The sequence below is a fragment of the Canis lupus genome, chromosome 12, assembly GCF_003254725.2.
Source record: "Canis lupus dingo isolate Sandy chromosome 12, ASM325472v2, whole genome shotgun sequence".
NCBI lineage: Eukaryota > Metazoa > Chordata > Mammalia > Carnivora > Canidae > Canis > Canis lupus.
In genome coordinates, this window is record NC_064254.1 from 5,704,766 (window position 1) to 5,730,460 (window position 25,695).

Sequence of the window (25,695 nt, forward strand, 5' to 3'; positions counted from 1 at the left end):
ATTGTGATGATGCAAAAGAACTAATTTCTGCTCAGGCAAACGTATGAACTCAAAACAGACAACATTTGACTTGAAGGTATTCAGTCATGAACACCTGAGTGATGAAAGGCTTAAAAAAATAACACAATGAATGGCTATAATGCAAACGGCAACTTTCACAGTGCTATAAATTGAACCTCTGATTAATTAAAACTACCATTCTTTGCACAGCTTTTTGTTCCAATAATCTTTTATGACAAAAATAAGGCCCCGAGATGAGACTCTCTAAATAACTAAGTCCTGGCTCGGGTCTGCGATGAGATCAGCAATGACAATGCCCTAGTTGACAATTCTAGAATACTATTCCACAGCATTCAGTTCACTGCTATTCACAGAGTTAAGTGCTCAGTTCTTACTGAATTGTAATATAAGGATACCTAAGAAAAGTTACTGATTCAAATTTCTATTGCCAGTTTTCTGCTCTTACTAAACTTACCTAGCTAAGGAGACCAAGTCACCAAAGGTTTGGGAGAACCAGCAGAATTACTTCATTAAAACAATGCTTCATTATCAAATTTACCTTATCTACTTTAAATATGTAATAGTAATCAAAACACTGTTGTGTGTTATCAAATCCCACTCCCTCTCCTCTTATGTGTCACAAAATGTAAAACTGAGTTCAATCAGATCTATGTTTATTAAGACCCAGTCCAATTCTTGAGTAGAGATTTTATTCTTAACATATGTTGAAGGGCTTGAGTTCTACTCCATGTTAGGAGGTGAAGATTTACCATAGCTCACAAACTGGCACTTCTGTGGCAAACTCAGCCCATGGCTGTTGTTTTGTTTGATACAGTGTTCTATATGCTTGTTTTATTGGAATGTCTTTAGCAAAGCCAGGCACTTGCTCCTCCAGTAAGACACAGCTCTCATTCCTCTCTCCCATCTTACATGGAACCTGCCCCATTCTTCCCGCGGGCCTCAGAGCACTTGAGTTTACAGATTTCGGTTTCAAGGCTCTACTAATATTGTTTGGGAACTTTTTAAAAAGCTTCAAGGTGGCAGAAAACTTTCCTTTTGTACATCTCTATTTAGGGTACAAGGGTGGGGAAATGGAAGAAGGGTGGTAAGGAACAGTGCTAGGAAATCACAAAGAAGCTGTGTAGGAGCAGATGCTTTTCCTCGGCTTTCCTACAGAAGCAAAGCTTGTGGAAAACACAAATGTCACTTGCTCAACTGCAGCTGGGGATATGCCCCTGGCATTAGCAGATGTGAAGACTGCGCAAGTCAACCTCCACCTGCCTCTGCTCTCCTGGCTCCAGAGAAGAGCTTCTACTTGGTGTAGGGAGTCAAAGAAAAAGCAAGGCACAACCACTCCCACTCATCACTCACCTTGGAAGTGAGTGAAACATTCACTGTTTGTCAAGCGGAAAGCTATAGGCAACCTGTGCACATCTTGCCCTTCTTTCCTGGGGCTGAAACAGCAGCTAGGAACCTCAAGATCCAGATAGTAGTGGAGTCAGGTAAATATAGGATCAGGGAGGGAAGAACCAGAGGTGCAATTCACATCAGAGATTCCTTTTCCTTGTTCCATAAATATTTAATGGAGTGGACAGTTACATGCTAGTTGCTATCCTAAACACTAAAAGAAAAGAGCAGAGATAAGTCTATCTTTTGTTCCATCCTAATACTATACTGGCATCACAACTGGAGGTTTTCCTTTTGCAATGTAAGAGACACATGAAAAAACTAAGTGCTGGTCTCTTATCCTTTAAAATTTTCCAGATAGCAAAATTTCTATCCTAAGGATGAGAATAACAACCTGAACTCTCAGCGAGTAGCTTTAATTCCTATTCAGTTTAGTAAAAGCAAACAAAAAACTTTTCCTATGGATAAGGTACTCTACCTAACAAAAAGTTAGGCTCTGAATCTAAATTTTGTCAGCCCTACCCAAAAGTAATGGATTTGCACTGGTTGGTCTACCTCCCCTCACACCCTAGCACAAACTATGCTTCTTCAAGATGGCTGATCCAGGCCATGTCTACAGCCAGAAACTTTAACTAGACCACACTGAGACTCAACCCAGGGAGCAGAGTCCAGCAGCAAGGTGAGCTAACAATTCAGTTAATGCACTGTTTAAAAACCCTAATTTTGGGCAGCCCTGGTGGCGCAGCGGTTTAGTGCCGCCTGCAGCCCAGGGCATGATCCTGGAGACCTTGGATCGAGTCCCACGTCAGGCTCTCTGCATGGAGCCTGCTTCTCCCTCTGCCTGTGTCTCTGCCTCTCTCTCTCTCTCTCTCTCTCTCTCTGCATCTCTATGAATAAATAAAATCTTTAAAAAATAAAAAATAAAAATAAAAACCCTAATTTTCACAAAGTCCCTCTACTCTCATGTAGGAAAACTTTCGAAAATGATTTTTGAAGAAAGTACAACTTGAAAAAATATTTTACACCATATGTTTGGATCACCATCTGTGACTATGCTGGGCAACTGGCACGAACTATGAAGGATCAATAAGTGAAAGTCATCATGCACACTTCTTTTTACAATTTGATTCTGAACACTCTTTGATAAAGAAACATTTCGAGCGTTGGTTAAAACTACAGGAAATAGGTCTTGTAAAAATAAAGCTTACTTGTGAAATACAAAGTATAGTGACTAATCCATACCGTTGTACTTTTCCCTTTCCAAGACTGAAACTCTTTCAGTGCCTATACCCATAGTGCACACTAATTTTTAGATAATACACAAACAGGGCTCTTGAGCATTCTGAATGAGGTTGGTATTAGCATAAGCTATGGTGTCTGAAGGTTCACTGCCAGAGTATTTGATACTCTCAATCAAAATTCCCATGAGTCGGGATCCCTGGGTGGCGCAGCGGTTTAGCATCTGCCTTTGGCCCACGGCGCGATCCTGGAGACCCAGGATCGAATCCCACGTCAGGCTCCCGGTGCATGGGGCCTGCTTCTCCCTCTGCCTGTGTCTCTGCCTCTCTCTCTCTCTCTCTCTCTCTCTCTCTGTGACTATCATAAAAAAAATAAAAATAAATAAAAAAAAAAAATAACCATGAGTCTAAGCTTATGGATAATACATGAAAATTAAAGAGAAAATAAAAACTCCAAATGGTGACTGGCACTTAAAAGAAGGGCAGAGAAGCCTTAGTGATTATGCCTCCTTTCATGAGGCAGAAAGGGATTGGGCGTGGGGCTGGTCTCCATTCCTGCTCTTACACTCTATACCCAGAGCTCTCCTTGCCACAGTCTCTCTGTTCTCTCCTAGGGCATCTGATCCTTTACAGGACCTATGCAGGCATCACCCACTACAATCTATTCTTAAGCAAACTGCTGATGATATTAGATTTACAGAAAGGCTGCATTTTTGTTTTTAACATACTGTCCAATATTTAACATTTTATTTTGCATAAAGTATTTCTGCATCTTTTAAATCTAAATGCAAAGTAGGTTTAGGTTTTAGAAAGCGTTCTTACTCCTTAAAGGAGAATTTGCACTGCTCTGCCGTTTGCATTAGGTTTTTTCAAATTCACTCAGAATGAAGACTGGTCTCCTCTCTTGGGTAATAATGAGCGGGTCTCCTCTCTTGGGTAATAATGAGTGGGTCAGAAGACCCAACTTTGGTTCGAGTGTACAGAATGAAGCGTATTAAGACACATTTTAGATTGCTAATTCCTAAGTCTCAGTTCCAAGGTATATATATACAATTTCTCTCAGCATTCAGTAGGAACACGGTACCACAGCAAGGGTGACCTCAAAAACAGGCTCCTCATGACAACCACAGCTTGTGATCAAATGGGAGACACGAACAGCAGATGCTTCTAATAGGTTTACAACGTTTAAAAGACCATACAACATAAGGCATTAGTTGTACTAATGTAACTGCTTCTTCGTTGGGGAAAGAAAAGTAATTATATGTACATTCATACATGAATCAGTGCTAAAGAAAACTGTAATAAAATACATTTCAAATAAACAAAAAGAACAGTTTTACATGACACAAAATTTATCAGCTGACTAAAATCACTCCTACAATTGTGGTTTACCTGCTCTTTTTCAAGCATATCTGCTTTACGGAGTATTTTCATTGCATACACATGCCCTGTATCTTTCTTCTGAACAAGCCGCACCTAAAAGTTATAAAAGAAATGTCAAGTCAAAAGTTCACAATGCCATGCTAACGCTTTCATGTGTTTTAAGAAATAATTTAAACTGAAAAAGTATTACACTATTAATACAAGCAACCAGCAATAACAAAGCAGAAAAAAGCGCTTTTTTAATGTTCCAGAATGGATATATTTATTAATATCATGAAGTCAGCCCTGAAAACATTCTCAAACATCTCCACATCTGAACAGGTTTCACTCCTTCGTTGAATAAATCCATCTAATTTAAAACCCTCACTTTCAAATTTAAGGATTCATTATACCCATGCCACATATCCATCCAGTCAGCTCAGAAAACCTAAGGAATCAATTACAACAATGTTTAAAACAACAGCAAAAGCTTATGGGTAGAAAAAACATCAAGAAGGAAAAAACCTAAAAGGTATAATTAGGGAAATGGAGTTTTATGCAGTTTTCCTTTTTCTTTATCTTCCAATGTTTTTAGAAAGAACAGATAATTTTATGATGAAAAGAAAACTAATGGTCTATCAACCCAAAGACAAATCTCTTGGCAAGTCCCCACACATCCTCCCCCTACCCTCATAAGATATGTATGCTTTCTCCCCCCTGTACCTTTCTTCCTGTTTTTCCTGAGTCTGATGTCCCTTCCTCACTAAACAGTCCTTCCAGAGGGAGTACCGTACCTTTCCCTCTCCCCAGGAGCCAACAGGGATTCTGAACACTGAGGGATCAATTTAATTTTTTGACTTGTGCTTCTCAGTAGGTACTCACATTTCCCCTAGGTATGGGTTTTTAATAATATGCTACTCCTTTTATACAAAGTTAATGAAACTATTGCATCAGTAAGTAGTCCACTTTGGGTGTTTACCATTAACAATGATGACCTCACATGGGCTCATTCAAACCCTCCCCACCAGACTGCCCTTATGACCTAGCAGGATGCATCTACGAGACCAGGTAGGACAAAGCTGCAGATGCTTTCAGCTCTCTACCACTATCTGCATAACCTATTTCTATAAATTCTGTCTCCTGGAACTATTTTCAGAGCAATAGCAATCTGGGGGAAGAAATGAAGGGTACAGATATGCTGTTAGTTTGCTCTTAGAGAGGCAGTGTGATGCTGGGAAAAGCAAGAGCTTATGTAAGATCAGGAACTCCTTTAAGATACAAAAAGAATGGGTCAAGGAGGAAAAAGAGAGAGACAAACCAAGAAACAGACTCTCAACTACAGAGAATAAACTGATGGTTACCATAGGGGAGGTGAGCAGGAGGATGGGTGAAATAGGTAATGGGGATTAAGGAGAGCACTTTGTCATCATGAGCACTGGGTGATTAAAAACTTTAAGAAAGGGATGCCTGAGTGGCTCAGTGGTTGAGTATCTGCCTCTGGCTCAGGCTGTGATCCCAGGGTCCTGGAATCAAGTCCCATATCGGGCTCCCCGTGGGGAGCCTCTGCCTGTGTCTCTGCCTCTCTCTGTGTGTGTCTCACATGAATAAATAAATAAAATCTTAAAAAAGAAAAAAAAAAAAACTTTAAGAAAAATTCAGGAATTCCTGGGCCCAACTTCTGGGGCTGCTGCTCAATGGCCATGTGACAACAGAACATTATATATCCCCCTTGAGTCTTAATTTCATCATCCATAAAATGAGTTCTTGTAGGAGAGAAGCACTCAGTAAATAATAAATATTGATTTCCTTCTACCTTTCAACTCTCCCTCTAGATCAATACTTAGAACATCAACATCATCTCTGGCAAAACAGAAGAATAATCAGAGATCTGGGACAGGGGAGGGAGAAAGAAAGAAAGGACAGAGAGAGCAGTTAAAATGTGGGGCTGGCATGCCTGACCTATCTACCCCATATTTCAGTTCTATTAACAATCATGAATCATGAATATGTCAGCAGCTTCAAAGTTCTGTGGTGTTTTTATATCTGATAAGTAGCTGTGTTTTTTTTTACCTCACCAAATGCTCCTCTGCCTATCACTTTTAAGGACTCAAAATCTTCCAATCCAAGTCTTGTTCTCTTCAAACGAAGAAACTCTGTTTCCTTCCGAGCATGCGCGGATCTCCTCAGTCGTTTCTAATGTTTAAATAAAGGGAAAGAGAGGTGGGAAGGGGAGGAACTAAAACACTGCAACTCCTTAACAGTCTTATTTGTGATTGGAAAGCAGGGCCACACAGACTAAGCACAACCTTCTCACACGTGAAGAACCCTTAAGAAGGGTTCTTAAGAGGAACAGAAGAACCCTTAAGAGGTCAAATCTCCCCTCCCCAGCATTTGGACACAATAACCAAACCATAGAGAACAGATGGGTGCCTGCCTCCTCTGAGGACTCTACCAACTTTGGCAATCAACTATTTGAACTTTTCTAATGAAGGAAGAATAAACAATCAATGTTTTCCTTTAATTTCTGCATATAAAATAAAAGGGTATGAGCTTTTTTAAATTTCCTTCTGGGTTTGTTGGGGTTTTTTGGGTTTTCCTGGATTCTATGATTCATTCCTATTTTTCTTTTCATTCCTATTTTTGAAAGCATTTCCACTCTCATTTCAGTTCTTTGCACAGTTTAACTGTATTTTTTCCTACTGCATCTGTAGGCATTGGGGGAAGAGCTGATTTGATATTTTGCCTTGATAATGATTTCAGAAATTGGCACTACTTCTTAAAGACTTTCCCATGATTTCTGTAAATATGCTATAATTTGCTTTTTTAAATTTTAATGTGATCTCATCTCTTTCTTAGAATTCTAAATCTAGTTAATTTACTATAATTGTGCCTAGATAAATATTCTTCTCCCTGGTACTTAGTAATTAATTTCTCCCTTTGCATAAATACCTAAATCCAGAAGTACACCAGCTCTCATAAGTTCTTCTGTTACTAAGCCAAGACCCTTTCCCTATGCTCCAAGGCTAACAACTTGCTGGGCAAGATCTGCCATGCTGGGTTCAAGGAAAAATTTCCCAATATGAATTACCTCTTCATCTTTTAGGCCTTCTTCTTCCATCACTTTTTCTAACTTCTTTTGTCTAAAAATAAATAAAGATATTTGAAATAACTGAATACTTTTCTGAAAAGTCTATATAAACATAGTATCTTTTTAATGATATAAACAGGTAAATCTCAAAATGCCTCATTAAAACAATTACAGGGCTGCCTGGGTGGTGAAGTCTGTTGGGTTACCAACTCTTGGTTTCAGCTCAGGTCATGATCTCAGAGTTGTGAGACAGAGCCCCACATCAGGCTCCACCCTCAGCAAGGAATCTGTTTATAAAGATTCTCTGTCTCCCTCTCCCCTGCCCCTCTGCCCCAGCCACCCCCAACTCCCCCCTGCCCTCTCTACTTATGCATACACACCCTCTCTCTCAAAAATAAATCAATCTTTAAAAAAAAAAAATTACAGTTACTAAGACAACTAAAAAGATCCCCACCCTTTGTTAGTTCTACATTTTGAAAAAGACTATATAAGACATTAATGCAACAAAGAATCCTATTTCAATATGAAAAGTTCTCTCTCTTTTTTAAAAGTATTTCCTCCTTAGCAAACCACAAACAGCTGGTGTTTGATAACCTCTTCTATCAGGATGTCTCTCTGTCCCTGACTGAAATCTACTTCCTTTATTTTTACATCTTCCTCCCCCTCCGTACACAAGCAAAGAGTGATAAACAATAGTAAAGGCAGAATTTAGAGATTCAAGGGGGGAGGGGGGGGCAGGAATGATTAAAACAGGCAACTGGCACCACTGTTAAAATTTAAGGCTCTAAATCCGTAGAGTATTAAACTTTAAAAACTGCATCCACGAATATTTTTTTAAAGATTTTATTTATTTATTCATAGAAACACAGAGAGAGAATGAGAGGCAGAGACACAGGCAGAGGGAAAAGCAGGCTCCATGCAGGGAGCCCGAAGCGTGACTCGATCCAGGGTCTCCAGGATCACGCCCTGGGCTGCAGGCGGCGCTAAACTGCTGAACCACCGGGGCTGCCCCACGAATATTTTTTTTAAAGATTTTATTTATTTATTCATGAGAGACAGAGGGGGGGGCGGGGGGGGGGGGGCAGAGACACAGGCAGAGGGAGAAGCAGGCTCCATGCAGGGAGCCCAACGTGGGACTCAATCCGGGGTCTCCAGGATCACGCCCTGGGCCAAAGGCAGGTGCTAAACTGCTGAGCCACCCAGGAATCCCCATCCATGAATATTTTTGATCTATAGTCTCATACTGACTTGATAAAACTCAAAGACACAAGAAAAACTTCCTTATAACTGATTCCACCTGTATTTATTTAGCATAATAAACGAAAGCATATTGACTGGGATCTCTATCCCTTATCAGCATTCCAGATAACAGGCAATGTGGACAGAGCAGGGAAGAATGTAAGTAGGAAATATAGGGTGCTGGGGTGCCGCAGCCAGTTGAGCGCCCGACTCTTGGTTTTCAGCTGGGGTTGTGACCTCAAGGTCATTGGATCAGGCCAAGTCAGGCTCCAGCTAGGCACAGAGTCTGCTTAAGACTTGCTCTCCCTCTCCCTCCCCACAATCTGTGGGCATGCACATTGTTACTCTCTCAAATACATAAATAAATCTTAAAAAAAAAAAAAAAAAAAAGAAAAGAAAGTAGGAAATACATGAAGCAACAGCATGTAGTCTAATGTGGCAGAGGCACACAGCACTTCAAATGTCACACTAAGAGGGCTGGCTCGGTCTGTAGACAACTAAGGGCTACAGACCGAGCCAGGGGTTGGTGTGTAAAGGAGTGATGTGATGAGATTTCTGTTTTAAAATGACAGCCAGCAGTAAGGAGCTGATGGATTGGCTGGGAAAGCAACAAACAAAGACTAAGGCAAATTGAAAGCTCTCCTAATGATTCTTCAGAGTCAAGATCTGGACCAAGAGCTGGAAACCCAGAATGAAGTAAAGGGGGTTACTACAAAGATGACTAACTGGTAGTAGGAGTCAAAGGAAAAATCTTAGACTTTCTCATGGGCGGGGGGATAATGATGCCACCAACCAAGACAGGAAACACAGAGAAAGGACCATGTGAAGGTAATGGAATTAATTTTGGTCAATATATAATTATTGCAATAATAGTAATTAAAATTTGTATTGTGTTAGAAATCATATTACAAATCCACAGGATCATGGGGATCCCTGGGTGGCTCAGGCTCCCTGCTTGGAGCCTGCTTCTCCCTCTGCCTATGTCTCTGTCTTCTCTCTCTCTGTGTGTGTGTCTCTCATGAATAAATAAATAAAATCTTTAAAAAACAAAAAACAAAAAAACCCTACATGGTTCCCAGTCTGCCTACTTCACTTCTCTGAGTTCCCACAATATTTTATGATACACATCTTTGTCTGCATGTGTGTTAAAAGGATAAGGCTATACTGCTGGTACTTTCAGGAGTATAAGTTAATTAGTTGAAGTAAAAATAATCAAAGAGGGGCACCTGGGAGGCTCAGTCAGTTAAGTGTCTGCCTTCGGCTCAGGTCATGATCCCAGAGTCCTGAGATTGAGCCCTGCATCGAGCTCCCAGCCCAGTAAGGAGTCTCCTTCTCCCTCTCCCTCTGTCACTCCCTCTGCTTGTGCTCTGTCAAATAAATAAATAAAATCAAGAAAGAAAGAAGGAAGGAAGGAAGGAAGGAAGGAAGGAAGGAAGGAAGGAAGGAAGGAAGGAAGGGAGAAAGGGAGAAAGGGAGAAAGGGAGAAAGGGAGAAAGGGAGAAAGGGAGAAAGGGAGGAAGGGAGAAGGAAAAATGGGAGAAAGGGAGATGGTGAAAAGGGAGAAAGGGAGAAAGGGAGAAAGGGAGAAGGGAGAAAGGGAGAAAGGGAGAAAGGGAGAAAGGAGGGAAAGGGAGAAAGGGGAAGGAGAAAGGGAGAAAAGGGGAGAAAAGGGAGAAAGGGAGAAAGGGAGAAATGGAGAAAGGATGGAAAGGGAGGAAAGGGAGAAAGGGAGAAAGGGAGAAAGGGAGAAGGGAGAAAGGAGAAAGAAAGAAAAGAAAGAAAAAAGAAGAAAGAAAGAAAAAAAGAAAGAAAGAAAACATCATGGCAAGAACTATAACTCCACCATGGTCAGCTCTTTTTGTGCCTTGAATATCAAACACCATCATACTTTCTGACTATATTTTTTTTTTGAATGACCATACCAGAGTGGGAAGTCCAATATGCTATCATACAAAGTATGACCCAGAGACAGTTGCTTCTGACTATATTTAAATCTTAATTCAAACTAAGAAGTTTTCCGTAGCTTGAGTATACTTGCAAGAGTAATTAAATGGGTTCTGTAGAATACCTACCTGAGGGTAAAGTTATTAGAATCAACTCCTTGAACACAATCAGATTCTTTCATTAGAAAAAGTATCCAGAAAAAGCCTATCATGCAGAATTCTCCATGGTAATAATTTATTGGGCCCAAGCCAATGAAGACCTTAAAGACCCCCAAAATGGCAAGCATAACCTAAAATGAGGCTTACTAGTGACATCCTCTATGAGATGACATGAAGAAATTACTGTTAACTTTGTTAGATTCATGGTGGCACTGCAATGACACAAGTAAATGGCCTATTTTTAGAGATGTACACTGAAATACATAGGATTGAAATCATAAATGCTTGGGCAGCCCCGGTGGCTCAGCAGTTTGGCGCTGCCTTTGGCCTGGGGTGTGATCCTGGAGACTGGGATCGAGTCCCGCGTCGGGCTCCCTGCGTGGAGCCTGCTTCTTCCTCTGCCTGTATCTCTGCCTCTCTCTCTCTCTCGCTCTCTGTCCCAAATAAATAAATAAATAAATAAATAAATAAATAAATAAATAATTTTAAAAAAAGAAATCATAAATGTTTGAAATTTGCTTTAAAACACACAGCAAGAAAAAATAAAATGGAACAGATGAAACAAATTTAGCAAAATCTTGATAATTACTGAATCTGAGGGATGAATATACAGGGGTTCATTGTATTAATCTTTCTATGTGTGTGTTTAAAAGTGTTCATAACAAAAAAGAAAAGCAGGCCCCTCCACTGGTATGTCTCTGATTGAAGAGCCAGTTTAGCTAACACTCCAAGCTTTGGTGAAGTCACTCTTGCACTCAACTGCAATGATCCAGAGCAGAACCCCGGGAAAGAGATTGGCCACTTTCACACTTACAGGCCACACTCAACCTAACTCCATCATGGCCTTCCATGAACTCCATTTACTTGCATGTGAGCCCACCTCTCATGAGACAGTAAGTTCTTTTGAAGGGATGGCCCATATCTGAATCCTTCTTTTCCACTAATAGTGCTTTGTACACACCAACTTTATAAAATTTATGTTTCCAAATGGTGAGAAAAAGAAAATCAGAGTATGTAATGATGTGCAGACACATTCATGACTATGTGTAATTAGCTCCCTCTGCTAAGATTTCAGTTCACCTCACAGCACATCTTGATTCAGAGGTTCCAGGGATAGGAGAAAAGGGCTAGTCCATTCTATGAGAGTTGACCAGACAATATTTCTAATTTCTGTTGATGAGACATTTGAAAATCCAGTAAAAATAGTATAGAAATAAGCACTAGTTGTTATTTCTATGATTAAAATTGAAAATATTCTCAAGAAATACCCTAAAAATAAATATTACACAGATTTTTTAAAAATCTCAACAAATTGGGGTGCTGGGGTGGTACAGTAGGTTAAGTGTATGACTCTTGGTTTTGGCTCAGGCCATGACCTCAAGGCCCTGAGATCGAGCCCCAGGTCAGCTCCATGCTCAGCACTGAGTCTGCTATCCCTCTTTCTCTGCCCCTCCCTGGTGTGTGCTCAAAATAAATAAATAAATACATACATACATACATACATACAACTCAACAAATTACTTTGGTTTGACTGATACATCTAATCAGTGAACAACATTCAAAGGTCAAGACTTACTCATCCCTAGGACTTAGATAAAACTGACACTTGTAGGCACCTAGGTGGCTCAGTCTATTAAGTGTCCACCTTCAGCTCAGGTCATGATCCCAGAGTCCTGGGATGGAGGCCCACTTCAGGCTCCCTGCTCAGGAAGTCTGCTTCTCCCTCTCCCTCTGCCTTTCCCCCTGCTCCTTCCCTCTCAAATAAATAAATAAAATCTTAAAAAACCAAAAACCCCCAAAAAACTGACAGTTGCTCACTAAATAATCACATATTGCAACTCCGTATCAGATCAGACCAAATACACAGGAAAACCTGGGTAAGAATGAATATCTAAAAGGAGTAGCAGACAGTGCTGGTTCTCAAAGGGTAAAATGTAGAAAAGTTCTTATTTGATTTAGGGGCGGAAGGTGAGGGAAGCATACCATTACTTCCTATTAAATTGGGTTTTTGGGATCCCTGGGTGGCGCAGCAGTTTGGCGCCTGCCTTTGGCCCAGGGCGCGATCCTGGAGACCCGGGATCGAATCCCACGTCAGGCTCCCGGTGCATGGAGCCTGCTTCTCCCTCTGCCTGTGTCTCTGCCTCTCTCTCTCTCTGTGACTATCATAAGTAAATAAATAAAAATTAAAAAAAAAATTTTTTTTAAATTGGGTTTTTGTGGCCTTAATTAATCCACCAAAACAGTATTTATGAAAAACAGAAACAACACAGAATATTTAATAAGAAAAAATGCCAGCTTCCTCAGTTTTGATTTCAGGCTGCTATAATCATATTTTTTATATGAAAAACTAGGCAATTATCAATATTTACTGGGTACTTAGGGTCACATGAGAGAATAGAAGGAGAACTGCTATTCTTAGATAACCTTACCATCAGAGGCAAAACAAAGATTAAAATAGTATGTATACAAAAAAAAATAGTATGTATACAAAAAAAATAGTATGTATACAAATTATATACATATATATATATACACACACACACACACACACATATATATATATAAAGAAGATAAACTTGCATTCTTGAGGGGATTCAGCTTATAGCCTACCAGTAGCATTAACAGGAGACCATCAGACACCAGACTCAGGGGGTTTAATTGTTTTTAAATCCATTAGTAGAACTTGCTGTAATGTTTCCAATCCCAGCCAATGTTCTCACATTTTACTTTTATACAGAAAACCAATCCTAAATGATTTTTATTCTTTCTTCTACCTCTAGGTTTTGGTTTCATCTCCCCTGCCGTTAGGTACTTTGTTTCAAATATAACCTACTGCTCTACTACACATGGAACAATGCAAAAGTGCATGTATGTGGCAGAAATACTAGAGATTTTAAAGGCATCCAAGGGAGGAACAAAATGAAAATTTGTTACAATCTGATCTCAAAATTTACTAGCAATACTTATTTCAAACCACTCATCATCACATATTAGTGATATACTCATAATAAAAGTTTCTTTAAAAAAAATAAATAAGGGATCCCTGGGTGACGCAGCGGTTTAGCGCCTGCCTTTGGCCCAGGGCACCATCCTGGAGACCCGGGATCAAATCCCACGTCGGGCTCCCGGTGCATGGAGCCTGTTTCTCCCTCTGCCTATGTCTCTGCCTCTCTCTCTCTCTGTGACTATCATAAATAAATAAAAATTTTTAAAAATATATAAATAAACAAATAAATAAATAAAAGTTTCTTTATCAATGAGTGTCTCATATCACTTAAACTCTGCTTATTTCTCAAGGTTCTATGACATTTCCACCCATAACATCAAAAAGCCTGAAAATCCATTTCTGATAGGGTTTTTGTTGTTGTTGTTTCCAAGTAGGCTCCACACCCAGCATGGAGTCCAGTCTGAGGCTTGAACTCACAACCTTGGGATCAAGACCTGAGTTGAAATCAGAAGTCAGACACAACTGACTAAGAAACTCAGTTCCCCATCTGACAGTCCTTTTTTTTTTTTTTAAGATTTTATTCATTTATTCATGAGAGACAAAGAGGCAGAGACACCGGCAGAGGAAGAAGCAGGCTCCCTGACTCGATCCCAGGACCCAGGATTCACGATCTGAGCCAAAGGCAAATGCTGAACCACTGAGCCATCCAGGTGCACCCCCCATCTGACAGTTCTTTTTTTTTTTTTTTTTCCATCTGACAGTTCTAAATGTAGTTCTAAATGTGGTAGTAACTCCTGCCAATCGCTGTTTTCCTTTTTTAATTTTTAAAATTTCTAGCAATAAAACCTAAATAGTCTTATCAATTGGTATAACAAACCCACAACAAAGATCAACTCATTTCCCAAAAAGGGGGCACCAAAAAAAGGGGGCACTAAATGAAAAAGATTAGCAAGGATATCTGAGACCTTCAACGTATTTACTACTTTTTTTTAATGAAAAATAATGATTTGATAACAAAAATTACCAAAAACATTCTAATCCTCTTAAATGTTTAATATTCCCTTCTTACGATCTTTTAATTAATTTGGTCTTTAAGAAAAGCAAAACCAGGGGCTCCTGGATGGCTCAGTCAACCAGTTAAGTGTCTACCTTTGGTTCAGATCATGATCTCAGGGTCCTAGGATCAAGCCCCCACATTGGACTCCCTGCTCAGTGGGGAGTCTGCTTCTTCCTCTCCCTCTACCCCTCCCTACTGTCCCGTCTCTAATAAATAAATTAAATCTTTAAGAAAAATGAGTATGACCTGATTGTTTACACAGAAAATCCTAAGGAATCTACAAAAAAGCTAGTAGAATAAGTAAATTAGCAAGTTGTAGGATATAAAGTCAATATACAAAATTCAATTATATTTCTATATGCTAGCAGCAAATAATTGGAAAAAATTTTTTAAACATCCAATTAACAGCTCAAAAAAACTCCAAAATACTAGTAACAGATGAACAAAATAACACGTAAGATCCCCACAGTAAACACTACAAAACACTGCTGAGAAAAATTAAAGACCTAAGAGAATAGAGAGATACACCATGTTCATGCATCAGAAGATTCAATACTGATGTCAATTCTCCCCCAAACTAATCTACAGACTCAATACAATTATAATCATAATTCCATCAAGCTTTTCTCTAGAAATTGACAATCAGATTCTAAAATGTATGTGAGGAACGGCTGGGTGGCTCAGTGGTTGAAAGTTTGCCTTCGGCTCAGGACGTGATCCCAGAGTTTTGGGATCAAGTCCTGCACTGGGCTCCTGCAGGGAGGCTGTTCCTCCTCCCTCTGCCTATGTCTCTGTGTCTCTCATTAATAAATAAATAAAACCTTAAAATACAATACAATAAAATGAAATTATATGAAAATTCAAAGAACCTAAAATATCCAAAACAATCTTAGGGGGAAAAGAAAACAAAACAATGTAGTTGAAGATTTACACTACATGACTTCAAAACTTACCACAATGCTACAGTAACCAAGTCAGTATGATACCGGCAGAAGGACAAATGATCAATGAAAGACAGTAGAAAACCATATTAGGGTTCAATTTCTGGTTCAGTTGGTAGAGCATGTGACTCTTGATCTAGAGTCATCTAGATCTAGTGTTCTCATCTCATACACTTATTAACTCAAGATGGATCATAGAATTAAATGTAAAAACTAAATTATAAAAGTTTCCAGGGATCCCTGGGTGGCGCAGCGGTTTAGCACCTGCCTTTGGCCCAGGGCGTGATCCTGGAGACCCGGAATCGAATCCCATGTCGGGCTCCCCGTGCATGGAGCCTGCTTCTCTCTCTGCCTATGTCTCTGCCTCTCTCTCTCTCTCTCTCCCCCTGTGACTATCATAAATAAATAAAAATTAAAAAAAAAAAAAAAAAAGTTTCCAAAGGGCAGCCCTGGTGGTTCAGTGGTTTAGCGCCGCCTTCAGCCCAGGATGTGATCCTGGAGACCAGGGATCGAGTCCCGCGTCAGGCTCCCTGCATGGAGCCTGCTTCTCCCTCTGCTTCTCCCTCTGCCTGTGTCTCTGCCTCTCTCTGTGTGTCTCTCATGAATAAATAAATAAAATCTTTAAAAATAAAATAAAATAAAAAAATAAAAGTTTCCAAAGAAGATACAGAATATCTTTATGACTTGGGGGGCAGCAAAGGTTTCTTAGAGGTCACAGAATGCAAGAACTATAAAAGAAAAAAATGTCAAATTAGAGTTCATCAAAATTTAAAACTTCTGCTCATCTAAAGACAACAAACAGGAGGGAACCTGGGTGGCTCAGTCGGTTAAGCATCTGCCTTCGGCTAAGGTCATAATCCCGAGGTGCTGGCATCAAGTCCCACATTGGGCTCTCTTCTCTGCAGTGAGTCTGTTTCTCCCTCTGCCCCTCTCCCTACTCGTTCTCTCTCTCCCTCTCTCTCAAATAAGTCTTTAAAAAAAAGAAAAGAAACAGGAGGGGCACCTGGGTGGCACAGTTAGGCCTCTCTTGATTTTGCTCAGGTCATGATCTCAGGGTCATGAGATCAAGCACTGCATTGGGCTGTGAGCTCAGCAAGGGATCTGCTGTAGATTCTTTCCCCTCCCACTCCCTTTCCCTTTGCTTCTCCCCCCAGCTCTCATGAGTGTGTGCACATACACACTCTCTCTCTCAAATAAATAAATGAATAAAATCTTAAGAGGAAAAAAAGGCTGACATTTTGTTAGCAAAAATGTAAAGCAACTGGAACTCTCACACATTGTTGTTAATATTTTAGAAAAAAAATCTAGCAGTTTTTCATAAAACTAAATATATACTTATGTATATTTATGATCCAGCAATTCCACTCTGAAATATTTACCCAAGAATTGAAAACACATGTTCACAAAAAGATCTGTACACAAATGTCAGTAGAAACTTATTCAAAACAGCCAAAAACTGGGGATCCCTGGGTGGCTCAGCGGTTTGGCACCTGCCTTTGGCCCAGGGCGCGATCCTGGAGTTCCGGGATTGAGTCCCGCATTGGGCTCCCGGCATGGAGCCTGCTTCTCCCTCTGCCTGTGTCTCTGCCTCTCTCTCTCTCTCTGTGTCTATCACAAATAAATAAATCTTTATTTATTTTTTTTAATTTTTATTTATTTATGATAGTCACACAGAGAGAGAGAGAGGCAGAGACATAGGCAGAGGGAGAAGCAGGCTCCATGCACCGGGAGCCCGACGTGGGATTCGATCCTGGGTCTCCAGGATCGCGCCCTGGGACAAAGGCAGGCGCCAAACCGCTGTGCCACCCAGGGATCCCTAAATAAATCTTTAAAAAAAAAAAAAAAAAAAAACAGCCAAAAACTGAGAAAAGCCCAGATGTTTATTAACAGAAGAATGTAAAAACAGAGGTATAGTCAGAAAACAGAATGGTACTCAGCCAATACAAAGGAACAAACTACTGATACAAGAGCAACATGGATGAACCTTGAAAACATTAGGATGAGTGAAAGATGCCTTACTCAAACGAGTACTTACTATATGAATCCATTTACATGCTCCATTTGCATGGAACCAGCAAGAGTAATCTAATATAGAAACAAAATTACAACAGTGGTTGCCTGGGGTTGAAGGAACATCTCCAAGAATAAAAGAACTTTCTGGGACGATGGTACCATTCTGTCTTGATAGGACTAAGTTCTACAGGTATTTCCATTTGTCAAAACTTGCTGAATGGTACCCTTAGATTGTGCATTTTGGTTGGAATCCCAACGTGGGTATAGAGATTACTTAAAAAGACAGAAAAAAACAATGACTGTGCATTTCATTGTATGCAAAATTTACACTCTCTTAAATATATACGTATATATAAATATTGAACTTGTTATATAAGCAGACATCATATTCAGAAGTAAAACATACTGACATCTCCATCATAATTTGAAGTATAGCAAAAAATCAAGATGGTTTAATGAATGAATAGAGGGATGGATAGATGAATATGTAATAAAATGAATGATAAACGTAGAATCTTGATGTATATAAGGGTATTCAGTATATTATTCCTTCAACTTTTCTGCACTTTTAAATATTTTCATAATAAAATGCTGGGAATAAAATTTTAATTACAAGTTACCACATGAATACTCTACACCAGATCAATAACAACAGGTGCCAAGTGATTAAGTGATTACTACGTGAGAAGCACTATGGTGGTTACTCACATATGTTATATATAATCCCCATAGCAATCCTGCAAAGCAAGTATTATCTCCACTTTCCAGATAGGGAACTGATACACAAAAAGACTAAGAAACTTATTCCAGACTCAGACAGCTAATAAATGGTAAAAGCATGACTCTATACGCAGCTCTGATTCCGTAAGGGCTGCTCTTTCCGTTACATCATACTGTTTTAACAATAAATCCAAGGATTTGACCCAATTAATATTTTTATACTATGGAATTCTGCATTGTTCTTTTTCCTAAGAGTTTAAGTAATCTCTGCACCCAATGTGAGCTCAAGCTCACAACCACAAGATCAAGAGTCACATGCTCTACCAACTGAGTCAGCCAGGTGTCCCTGTGTTATGACTAGTAGTAAAAATGAGTGGGTTAAATAGCAAGGGTTTTGGAAATCAATGACCCTGTCCTTCCACTGTAATGGGATAGCTACTGCATGGCTGCTGCTATTCTTATCTCCTTTCAACAATATTATGAATGTGTTTTATGATACTAGACATGAATGCCAAAACCATGACACAATTTTCTCAAACACAGTTCTTTACCTCATTTCTCGTTCTTCATGTTGAGCGATAAGGTTGCTATAAAAATTCTCCAGTGTCACTTTGGTCATGGTCACTCTTTCCTTTGTGTGATTACTCATGGAGGAACAAGGTGTTGAGCCTGTCATTGCCATGGCTGCTAGAAACAAAAAAAGAAGAGGTATTAGTTTTGGATTAGAACCCACCAACTAGGGATCCCTGGGTGGCGCAGCGGTTTGGCGCCTGCCTTTGGCCCAGGGCGCGATCCTGGAGACCCCGGATCGAATCCCATGTCGGGTTCCCGGTGCATGGAGCCTGCTTCTCCCTCTGCCTGTGTCTCTGCCTCTCTCTCTCTCTCTCTCTCTCTCTCTCTCTCTCTCTCTGTGACTATCATAAATAAATAAAGAAAAAATTAAAAAAAAAAAAAAAAAAAGAACCCACCAACTAGGGCAGCCCAGGTGGCTCAGCGGTTTAGCGCCGCCTTCAGCCCAGGGTGTGATCCTGGCGACCCAGGACTGAGTCCCCCATCGGCTCCCTGCATGGAGACTGCTTCTGCCTGTGCCCCTCTCTCTCTCTCTCTCATGAATAAGTGAATAAAATCTTTTTTTTTTTTAAGATTTTATTTATTTACTCATGAGAGACACAGACACAGAGAGAGAGGCAGAGACACAGGCAGAGGGAGAAGCAGGCTCCATGCACGGAGCCCGACATGGGACTCGATCCCAGGTCTCCAGGATCACGCCCTGGGCTGAAGGCGGTGCTAAACCGCTGCGCCACCCAGGCTGCCCAAGTGAATAAAATCTTTAAAAAAAAAAAAAAAAAAAAAAGGGATCCCTGGGTGGCACAGCGGTTTAGCGCCTGCCTTTGGCCCAGGGCGCGATCCTGGAGACCCAGGATCGAGTCCCACGTCGGGCTCCCGGTGCATGGAGCCTGCTTCTCCCTCTGCCTGTGTCTCTGCCTGTGTCTTTCTCTCTCTCTCTGTGTTGTGTGTGACTATCATAAATAAATAAAAATTAAAAAAAAAAAAAAAAAAAAGAACCCACCAACTATGTACTCTCTTACTCCACTGGTAGGAAAGTAAATTTGTTTAAGTTTTCTGGAGGACAAACATATAATATATAACAAAAGCCAAAGAGAATATTTGGTGAAAATAAGTATATATTAATGTCCTATGACCCAGAAATACCATTGCTAGGTATAAGACCTAAAGAAATTGTCACACGGGCTCTTACTGAAATGCATAAAGGGGGTGCGTGGGTGGTTCAGTCAGTTAAGCGTCTATCCTTTGGTTCAGGTCATGATACCACGGTCCTGAGATGGCGCCCCACATTGGGCTCCCTGCTCCCTGCTCTCCTTCTCCTTCTGCCCTTCCCCCTGCTTGCTCTCTCTCATGCTCTTTGTGTTTCTCTCTCTCAAATAAATAAATAAAATCTTTTAAAAATTAAAAAAAGAAAGAAATGCACAAGGATGTATATAATACACAATGTTTATTATGCCCTCATTTGTGTTATAGGAAGTTGAAGCCAATTCAGTAAGGAAATAAAGAAAATGTTGTGGATGCACATAAAGAAATAACATGCAGCAGTCAGAAGCAAATCTATCTGTACCTAAAAGTGACATGAATATATCTTTAAAACATATGCTATAACTTTAAAAAGGAAGAGAACAAGATCACAATACCATAAATGTATACTAAGAATATATAATATAGACACAGAATAAAACTTTGCCATCCAAGAATCTACCTTGAAGAAATAAAATCTTTAAAAAAAATTTTTTTAAATAAAATAAAATATGTATCAAATGTGACTAATGGTTTAACTTTAGGCAGTAAGAATGCCATTCTTTTGTGGCATAAAGATCATTTATGTGGGCTTTTCCATATTTTATATATTTTCTTAAATGAGCATGTACTATTGCTACTAAATTACCAATAATTTTTAAAGATTTTTTTAAAAAGATTTATTTATTTATGAGAGATACAGAGAGAGGGAGATGCAGAGACATGGGCAGAGGGAGAAGCAAGCTCCATGCAGGGAGCCCGATGTGGGACTCGATACCAGATCCTGGGATTACACCCTGAGCCAGAGGCAGACACTCAACCGCTGGAGTCACTCAGGTGTCCCTAAAGATTTTATTTTTAAGTAATCTTTCCACCCAACGTGGGGCTCAAACTTACAACCCAAGATCAAGAGTTGCATGCTCTACTGACTAAGCCAGCCAGGTGCCCCAAATTATCAATAATTTTTAAATTTATAAACTTTCTACAGTTAAAAATCTATAACAAATGCTCATCTACAGGGGCACCTGGGTGGCTCAGTGGTTGAGCATCTACCTTCTGCCCAGGTCATGATCCCAGGGTCCTGAGATTGAGTCCCACATCGGGCTCCTCACAGGGAGCCTGCTTCTCCCTCTGCCTATGTCTCTGCCTCTCTCTGTGTCTCTCATGAATAAATAAAATCTTAAAAAAGGACAGCCTGGGTGGCTCAGTGGTTTAGCACCGCCTTCAGCCCAGGGCGTGATCCTGGAGACCCAGGATCAAGTCCCAGGTCGGGCTCCCTGCATAGAGTCTGATTCTCCCTCTGCCTGTATCTCTGTCTCTCTCTCTGTTCCTCATGAATAAATAAATAAAATCTTTTTTAAAAAAATCTTAAGAAAAAATAAAATAAAATGCTTATCTGCAGGTATAGATGTACTCTGACATGTCTTATAGTATTTGATAAATGCATGCTATTTGGATTTATAAATTAAATTAAAACCTATGATAAAAACAATGTTACAAAGAAAAAACCTGAATCATAATTTTAGCTATAAAAGATAGATTAAAAACAAGAAACCCTAACTTCTTAATTTACATATGAGAAAACTGATACCAACACGGTTTAAACAACTTACAGAACATTTTTCCCTAAATTTATTTATTTTAAAAGATTTTATTTATTTATTCACAAGAGACACAGAGAGAGAGAAGCAGAGACACAGGCAGAGGAAGAAGCAGGCTCCATGCGAGGATCCCGACGTGGGACTCGATCCCAGGATTCCAGGATTCCAGGGTCACGCCCTGGGCCAAAGGCAGGCTCTAAACCGATGAGCCACCCAGAGATCCCCCATTTTTTCCCTAAATTTAAATCTCATTTTCCCCAGCCCATACTGTCACAGTTGGCCAAACCATTCACCACTCTGGACTTGCTCCAGGGTTGAGAATAATGCTAGATATTTTAACCTTATCATGCCTTCCTCCAATATGACCTGTTTCTAAGTTTGTCCTTTCATCCCAATATGAAGCTGAGTAAAAATCAGAAGCGACCAAGGGCCATTTTCAAAAGTACATTTGGGACGCCTAGGTGGCTCAGCGGTTGAGCATCTGCCTGCTTTAGCTCAGGGCGTGATCCCGGAGTCCCTGGAACTTGTCCCGTAGCAGGTTCTTTGCAGGGAGCCTGCATCTCCCTCTGCCTACTTCTTTGCCTTTCTCTCTGTGTCTCTCATGAATAAACAAAGTCGGAAGAAAAGAAAGAAAGAAAAAAAGAAAGAGAAGAGAAGAGAAGAGAAGAGAAGAGAAGAGAAGAGAAGAGAAGAGAAGAGAAATATAACAATTTTTTTTAAAAAGTACACTTTATGGAAAGTTTCCTTAAGGTTCTTCCCTTAATACTTAGCAGCTTCGGGCAGCCCGGGTGGCTCAGCAGTTTAGCGCCGCCTTCAGCCCCAGGCGTGATCTTGGAGATGCGGGATCCCCACATTATGAGTCCCACATTGGGCTCCCTGCAGGAAGCCTGCTTCTCTCTCTGCCTGTGTCTCTGCCTCTCTTTCTCTTTCTCTGTGTCTCTCATAAATATATAAAATCTTAAAAAAAAAAAATACTTAGCAGCTTCTTAGATTAAGGCTATTTAGGAGTGTGCACTTATTATTACTAAGACAAAAGGCTTAACATAAAAGATATTCAGGCAAAAGTCACGTAAAAGAATAATCCTTTCAGAGCAAAGAGATTCAAGATCAAGGCTCTACTTCAAACATTTTTATTCATGATGTGCCAAAATGATTAGTAATCACAAATTCAAGAAAGTGAACTCAGCTCTACCTTACAATGTTATTCGTTACTGTTACTTTTTATGGGCGGTTTCTGCTAATAGCAACAGCTAACCCAAATATTTTTAGGATAACAGTAGAATTTTTTAAAAACCTCTGGTTTATGAAGCTTGGGTGTGGTTCCTTATTTGTCAGCCTGTACCCCCTCCACCCACAATGAAAACCACATGCACTCTAAGTCTGGTGAAGAAATTTTAAACCAAATTTAAAAACAAGTCTGAAGCAAGGGAGTGCTTTGTACTCCTCCCTTGCCTGAACACTTCTAGAGACCCTTTTATATATATATAACACATACATGTGGTTACATTCTAACAACTGAAATTATTTCAACATAAAAATGCAACTAGTGTTTAAACCTAAGACAAACAATGTCTTTCATATAATAGGTTGTTAATAAATATAAGTTGAGCAAGTTCATGATTTTTTGGTTGTCAAAAAAACTAAAGAACAAAATTACATTTACATTGATCTGTATATAAATACTGGGGTGAAGAAAGTTTTGACTCATTTAAGTCATTGGCATGGCTTTCTAAGCTTTTAAAAAGATCGACAGATAAGTGTATTCAAAGATGCTCATATAACAGACCAACAAATTTTCTAGTAGAATGATAGTCTCTAATGTAATGGCAAAGGTGGCACTGCCCTTCCCTTTGACCTTTCTTCAAAACCTCCTCCTCCTCCCCTTCCTCTACTCATAAAAGGAATAGCCTTTTCTAATAACCTTTCATCAAAAGATACAATCACTATTGCCCTATAGCAATTTATAGCTTTACTGGGTCAACCAAGTACTTTTTATAAGACAGGGATCACACTCACACTTTTTGATCATTCAAGCCTTCATGCCCTGACCTACAAGCCAATGGAGGCCCCTGTCCTATTTGTTTCATTCTCCAACTCTGCAGGATTAGGGAACAGGTAGGTAAAAAATCCTTAAAGGTGTTAAAAGTTTAAAAGAATGTGATCTTCAGAAGTTAGGGGTAGGTAGTGTAAACATAAAAGTAGACTGAATGAATGCATTGTTTTATTCAACCCAGATGATTATCCTTGGTTGACTGGCTCTAACTCTACAATGGCACTGTCATCTCTAATGAAGACCCCTTCTCTCACCAATTCTTTACTTACTTCTTTGTAACAGACAATCCTGTATCTTTCATTTGGGCCAATGAACACGGATGCTAAGACTATTCCTTAAGAATCATGTATCTGAATTTCTCCTCCTGAACTGTAAGCCAAGGCAAAGCAAGCATCTGTCTTACACTACTCTTAATATCCTTCTCCCATCTCATGCTCAATGTACTTAGTAAGCACCTTATAAAAGATTTGCCAAGAAAGCACTCATCTTTCCTCACCATTCCTGGGAGCTGAGAATATGTATGTAGGACAGGAACGGTATTGGGAGGTGAAATGGTTTTCTCCGCCAAGTTGGGGGATGAAGTTCTGGTCCTCTTACCAGCGGAGCCTGTTAGCCTGATGTCGTCTGTTTAGGGAAACCACAGCTACTGCCTGGCTAATTCTAATTCAGAGCCAAGGTGAGCTGAAAGGGAGAGGAAGCAGCAGGTGTGCCTCACATCAACCTCCCTCTGCACATTTAAAAAAAAAAAAAAAAAAAAAAAGCTTCTCTTTGTGTCTTTTAGTCGATTCAAAGTGCAAACTGGGAGATCTGATCTTTAGTAGATCAGCTAGTAGCTGTTTCTGCACACTTTGTGATACACACTTTCCTTTTCCATTATTTCTTTAAAAAAACAACAACAAAAAACCGTCACTCAATTTTCCTGTGATTTTAAGATGATCTGAAACCCTGTACCCTAAGACTCGCCGTGGGGAAGGGGGCACACTCGAAGGAGCCACACCCCAGCGTGGGCTTTCCACATCTCTGCCTCACACAACAGCTCCTAGGTTCTCAGACCCCAGAAAAAAAGAAAAGAGGTGCAAAATGGTAATGACTGCGATCCCAGAGGAGACCTGAGCTGTAGCAGCGAGCAAAGCTGGCAACACGGAAAAAGAGAAGAGAGCCCGGCTCCCCGCCCCAACCGCACAAAAAGAAAGAAAGAAAGAAAGAAAGAAAGAAAGAAAGAATGGGGTGGGGAGCCTGCGACGGGGGAAGTGTGGCGAGGACCGACCGGGAGAGCAGCCGGGCGCGGCGGGGTGCCAGGGGTGCCAGGGGTGCCAGCGGCTGAGGAGAGCCGCCGAGGGCCGGCCCGCACAACGGCTGGAAAGAGGGCGCCGGGGGGAGGGAGAGCCCCTAAAGGAGGGGGCAGCCTGGGGTGGGCTGAAGACTCACCAGAGCCCCGGGAAAGAAGGGCTGGGGACGGCGGACGGCCGCGGACGCCGCCCGGCCAGCGACCTCTCCGACCGGCAGACACGCGAAGCCCCAGCGGCAGCCCCGCGCCGACCAGCCACGACCGGGGGACGCGCAAGGGGCTCCGAGGCTGCGGCCGGGGGCGGGAGCGCGTAAGGACAACAGGAAGCGCTCCAACCGCCGGAAAAGACGGCAGCGCGGAGGGGCCAAGGCAGCCCAGTCCCCCGCCGCGGAGAGGGGCTGGCGCGGGGGCCGGGGGCCCGCACTGCGCAGGCGTGACTGCCCCGCGACGCGGCGGGGGGGGGGGCTTCGGGACTGCGCGTGCGCGGCCCCGCCGCACCCATCCTCCCCGCCTCACCTGGGAGAGGGTCGGAGGGAGAGGGAGGCGGTGCGGAGGGCGGCAGCGCGCCGTGTGCAGTGGGGGTTTCGGGGTGGGCTAGGCCGGGCTCGGGGGAGGTGCCCTGTGTTTTCTGGTTTCTTTGTTTGCTTTATTTGGAGATAATTACAGACTCGCAGAAGGCTGCAAGGCTAATACGAGGAAGTCCCGTGTACCCATCACCCACCCAGTTCCCTCACCATCTTACACAACTAGTACATGATCAAAACCAGGAAATTGACATCGGCACAACACAACTAACTAAACCAATACGATTGACTAGATTGCAGACCTTA

At 41.0% G+C, this 25,695-nt stretch overlaps 1 protein-coding gene and 1 long non-coding RNA gene across 7 annotated transcripts in view; one reads left to right on the forward strand and one right to left on the reverse strand.

The window, feature by feature from the left end:
* Positions 1-25,280, reverse strand: part of STK38 (serine/threonine kinase 38) — a 42,253-nt gene extending 16,973 nt beyond the window's left edge. For 2 of the 6 annotated variants that reach the window (XM_025418586.3, XM_025418584.3), the window contains exons 1-5: positions 25,006-25,280; positions 18,666-18,798; positions 7,096-7,147; positions 6,078-6,200; positions 4,038-4,121 (exon numbers count right to left, since the gene is read on the reverse strand). In XM_025418586.3, the coding sequence (XP_025274371.1) occupies positions 4,038-4,121; positions 6,078-6,200; positions 7,096-7,147; positions 18,666-18,796 (390 nt within the window). In that variant the 5' untranslated portion in view covers positions 18,797-18,798; positions 25,006-25,280. Of the gene's footprint in view, positions 1-4,037; positions 4,122-6,077; positions 6,201-7,095; positions 7,148-9,560; positions 9,702-10,583; positions 10,871-17,416; positions 17,442-18,665; positions 18,803-25,005 lie in introns of those variants that run through there. The other 4 variants (XM_025418585.3, XM_035698075.2, XM_035698076.2 and 1 more) reach the window with 4 other exon arrangements.
* Positions 356-3,434, forward strand: LOC118350484 (uncharacterized). The gene is made up of 3 exons (XR_004804366.2): positions 356-1,502; positions 1,980-2,086; positions 2,377-3,434. It is a non-coding gene; the product is annotated as an uncharacterized LOC118350484 (long non-coding RNA).
* Positions 25,281-25,695: the final 415 nt, after the last annotated feature.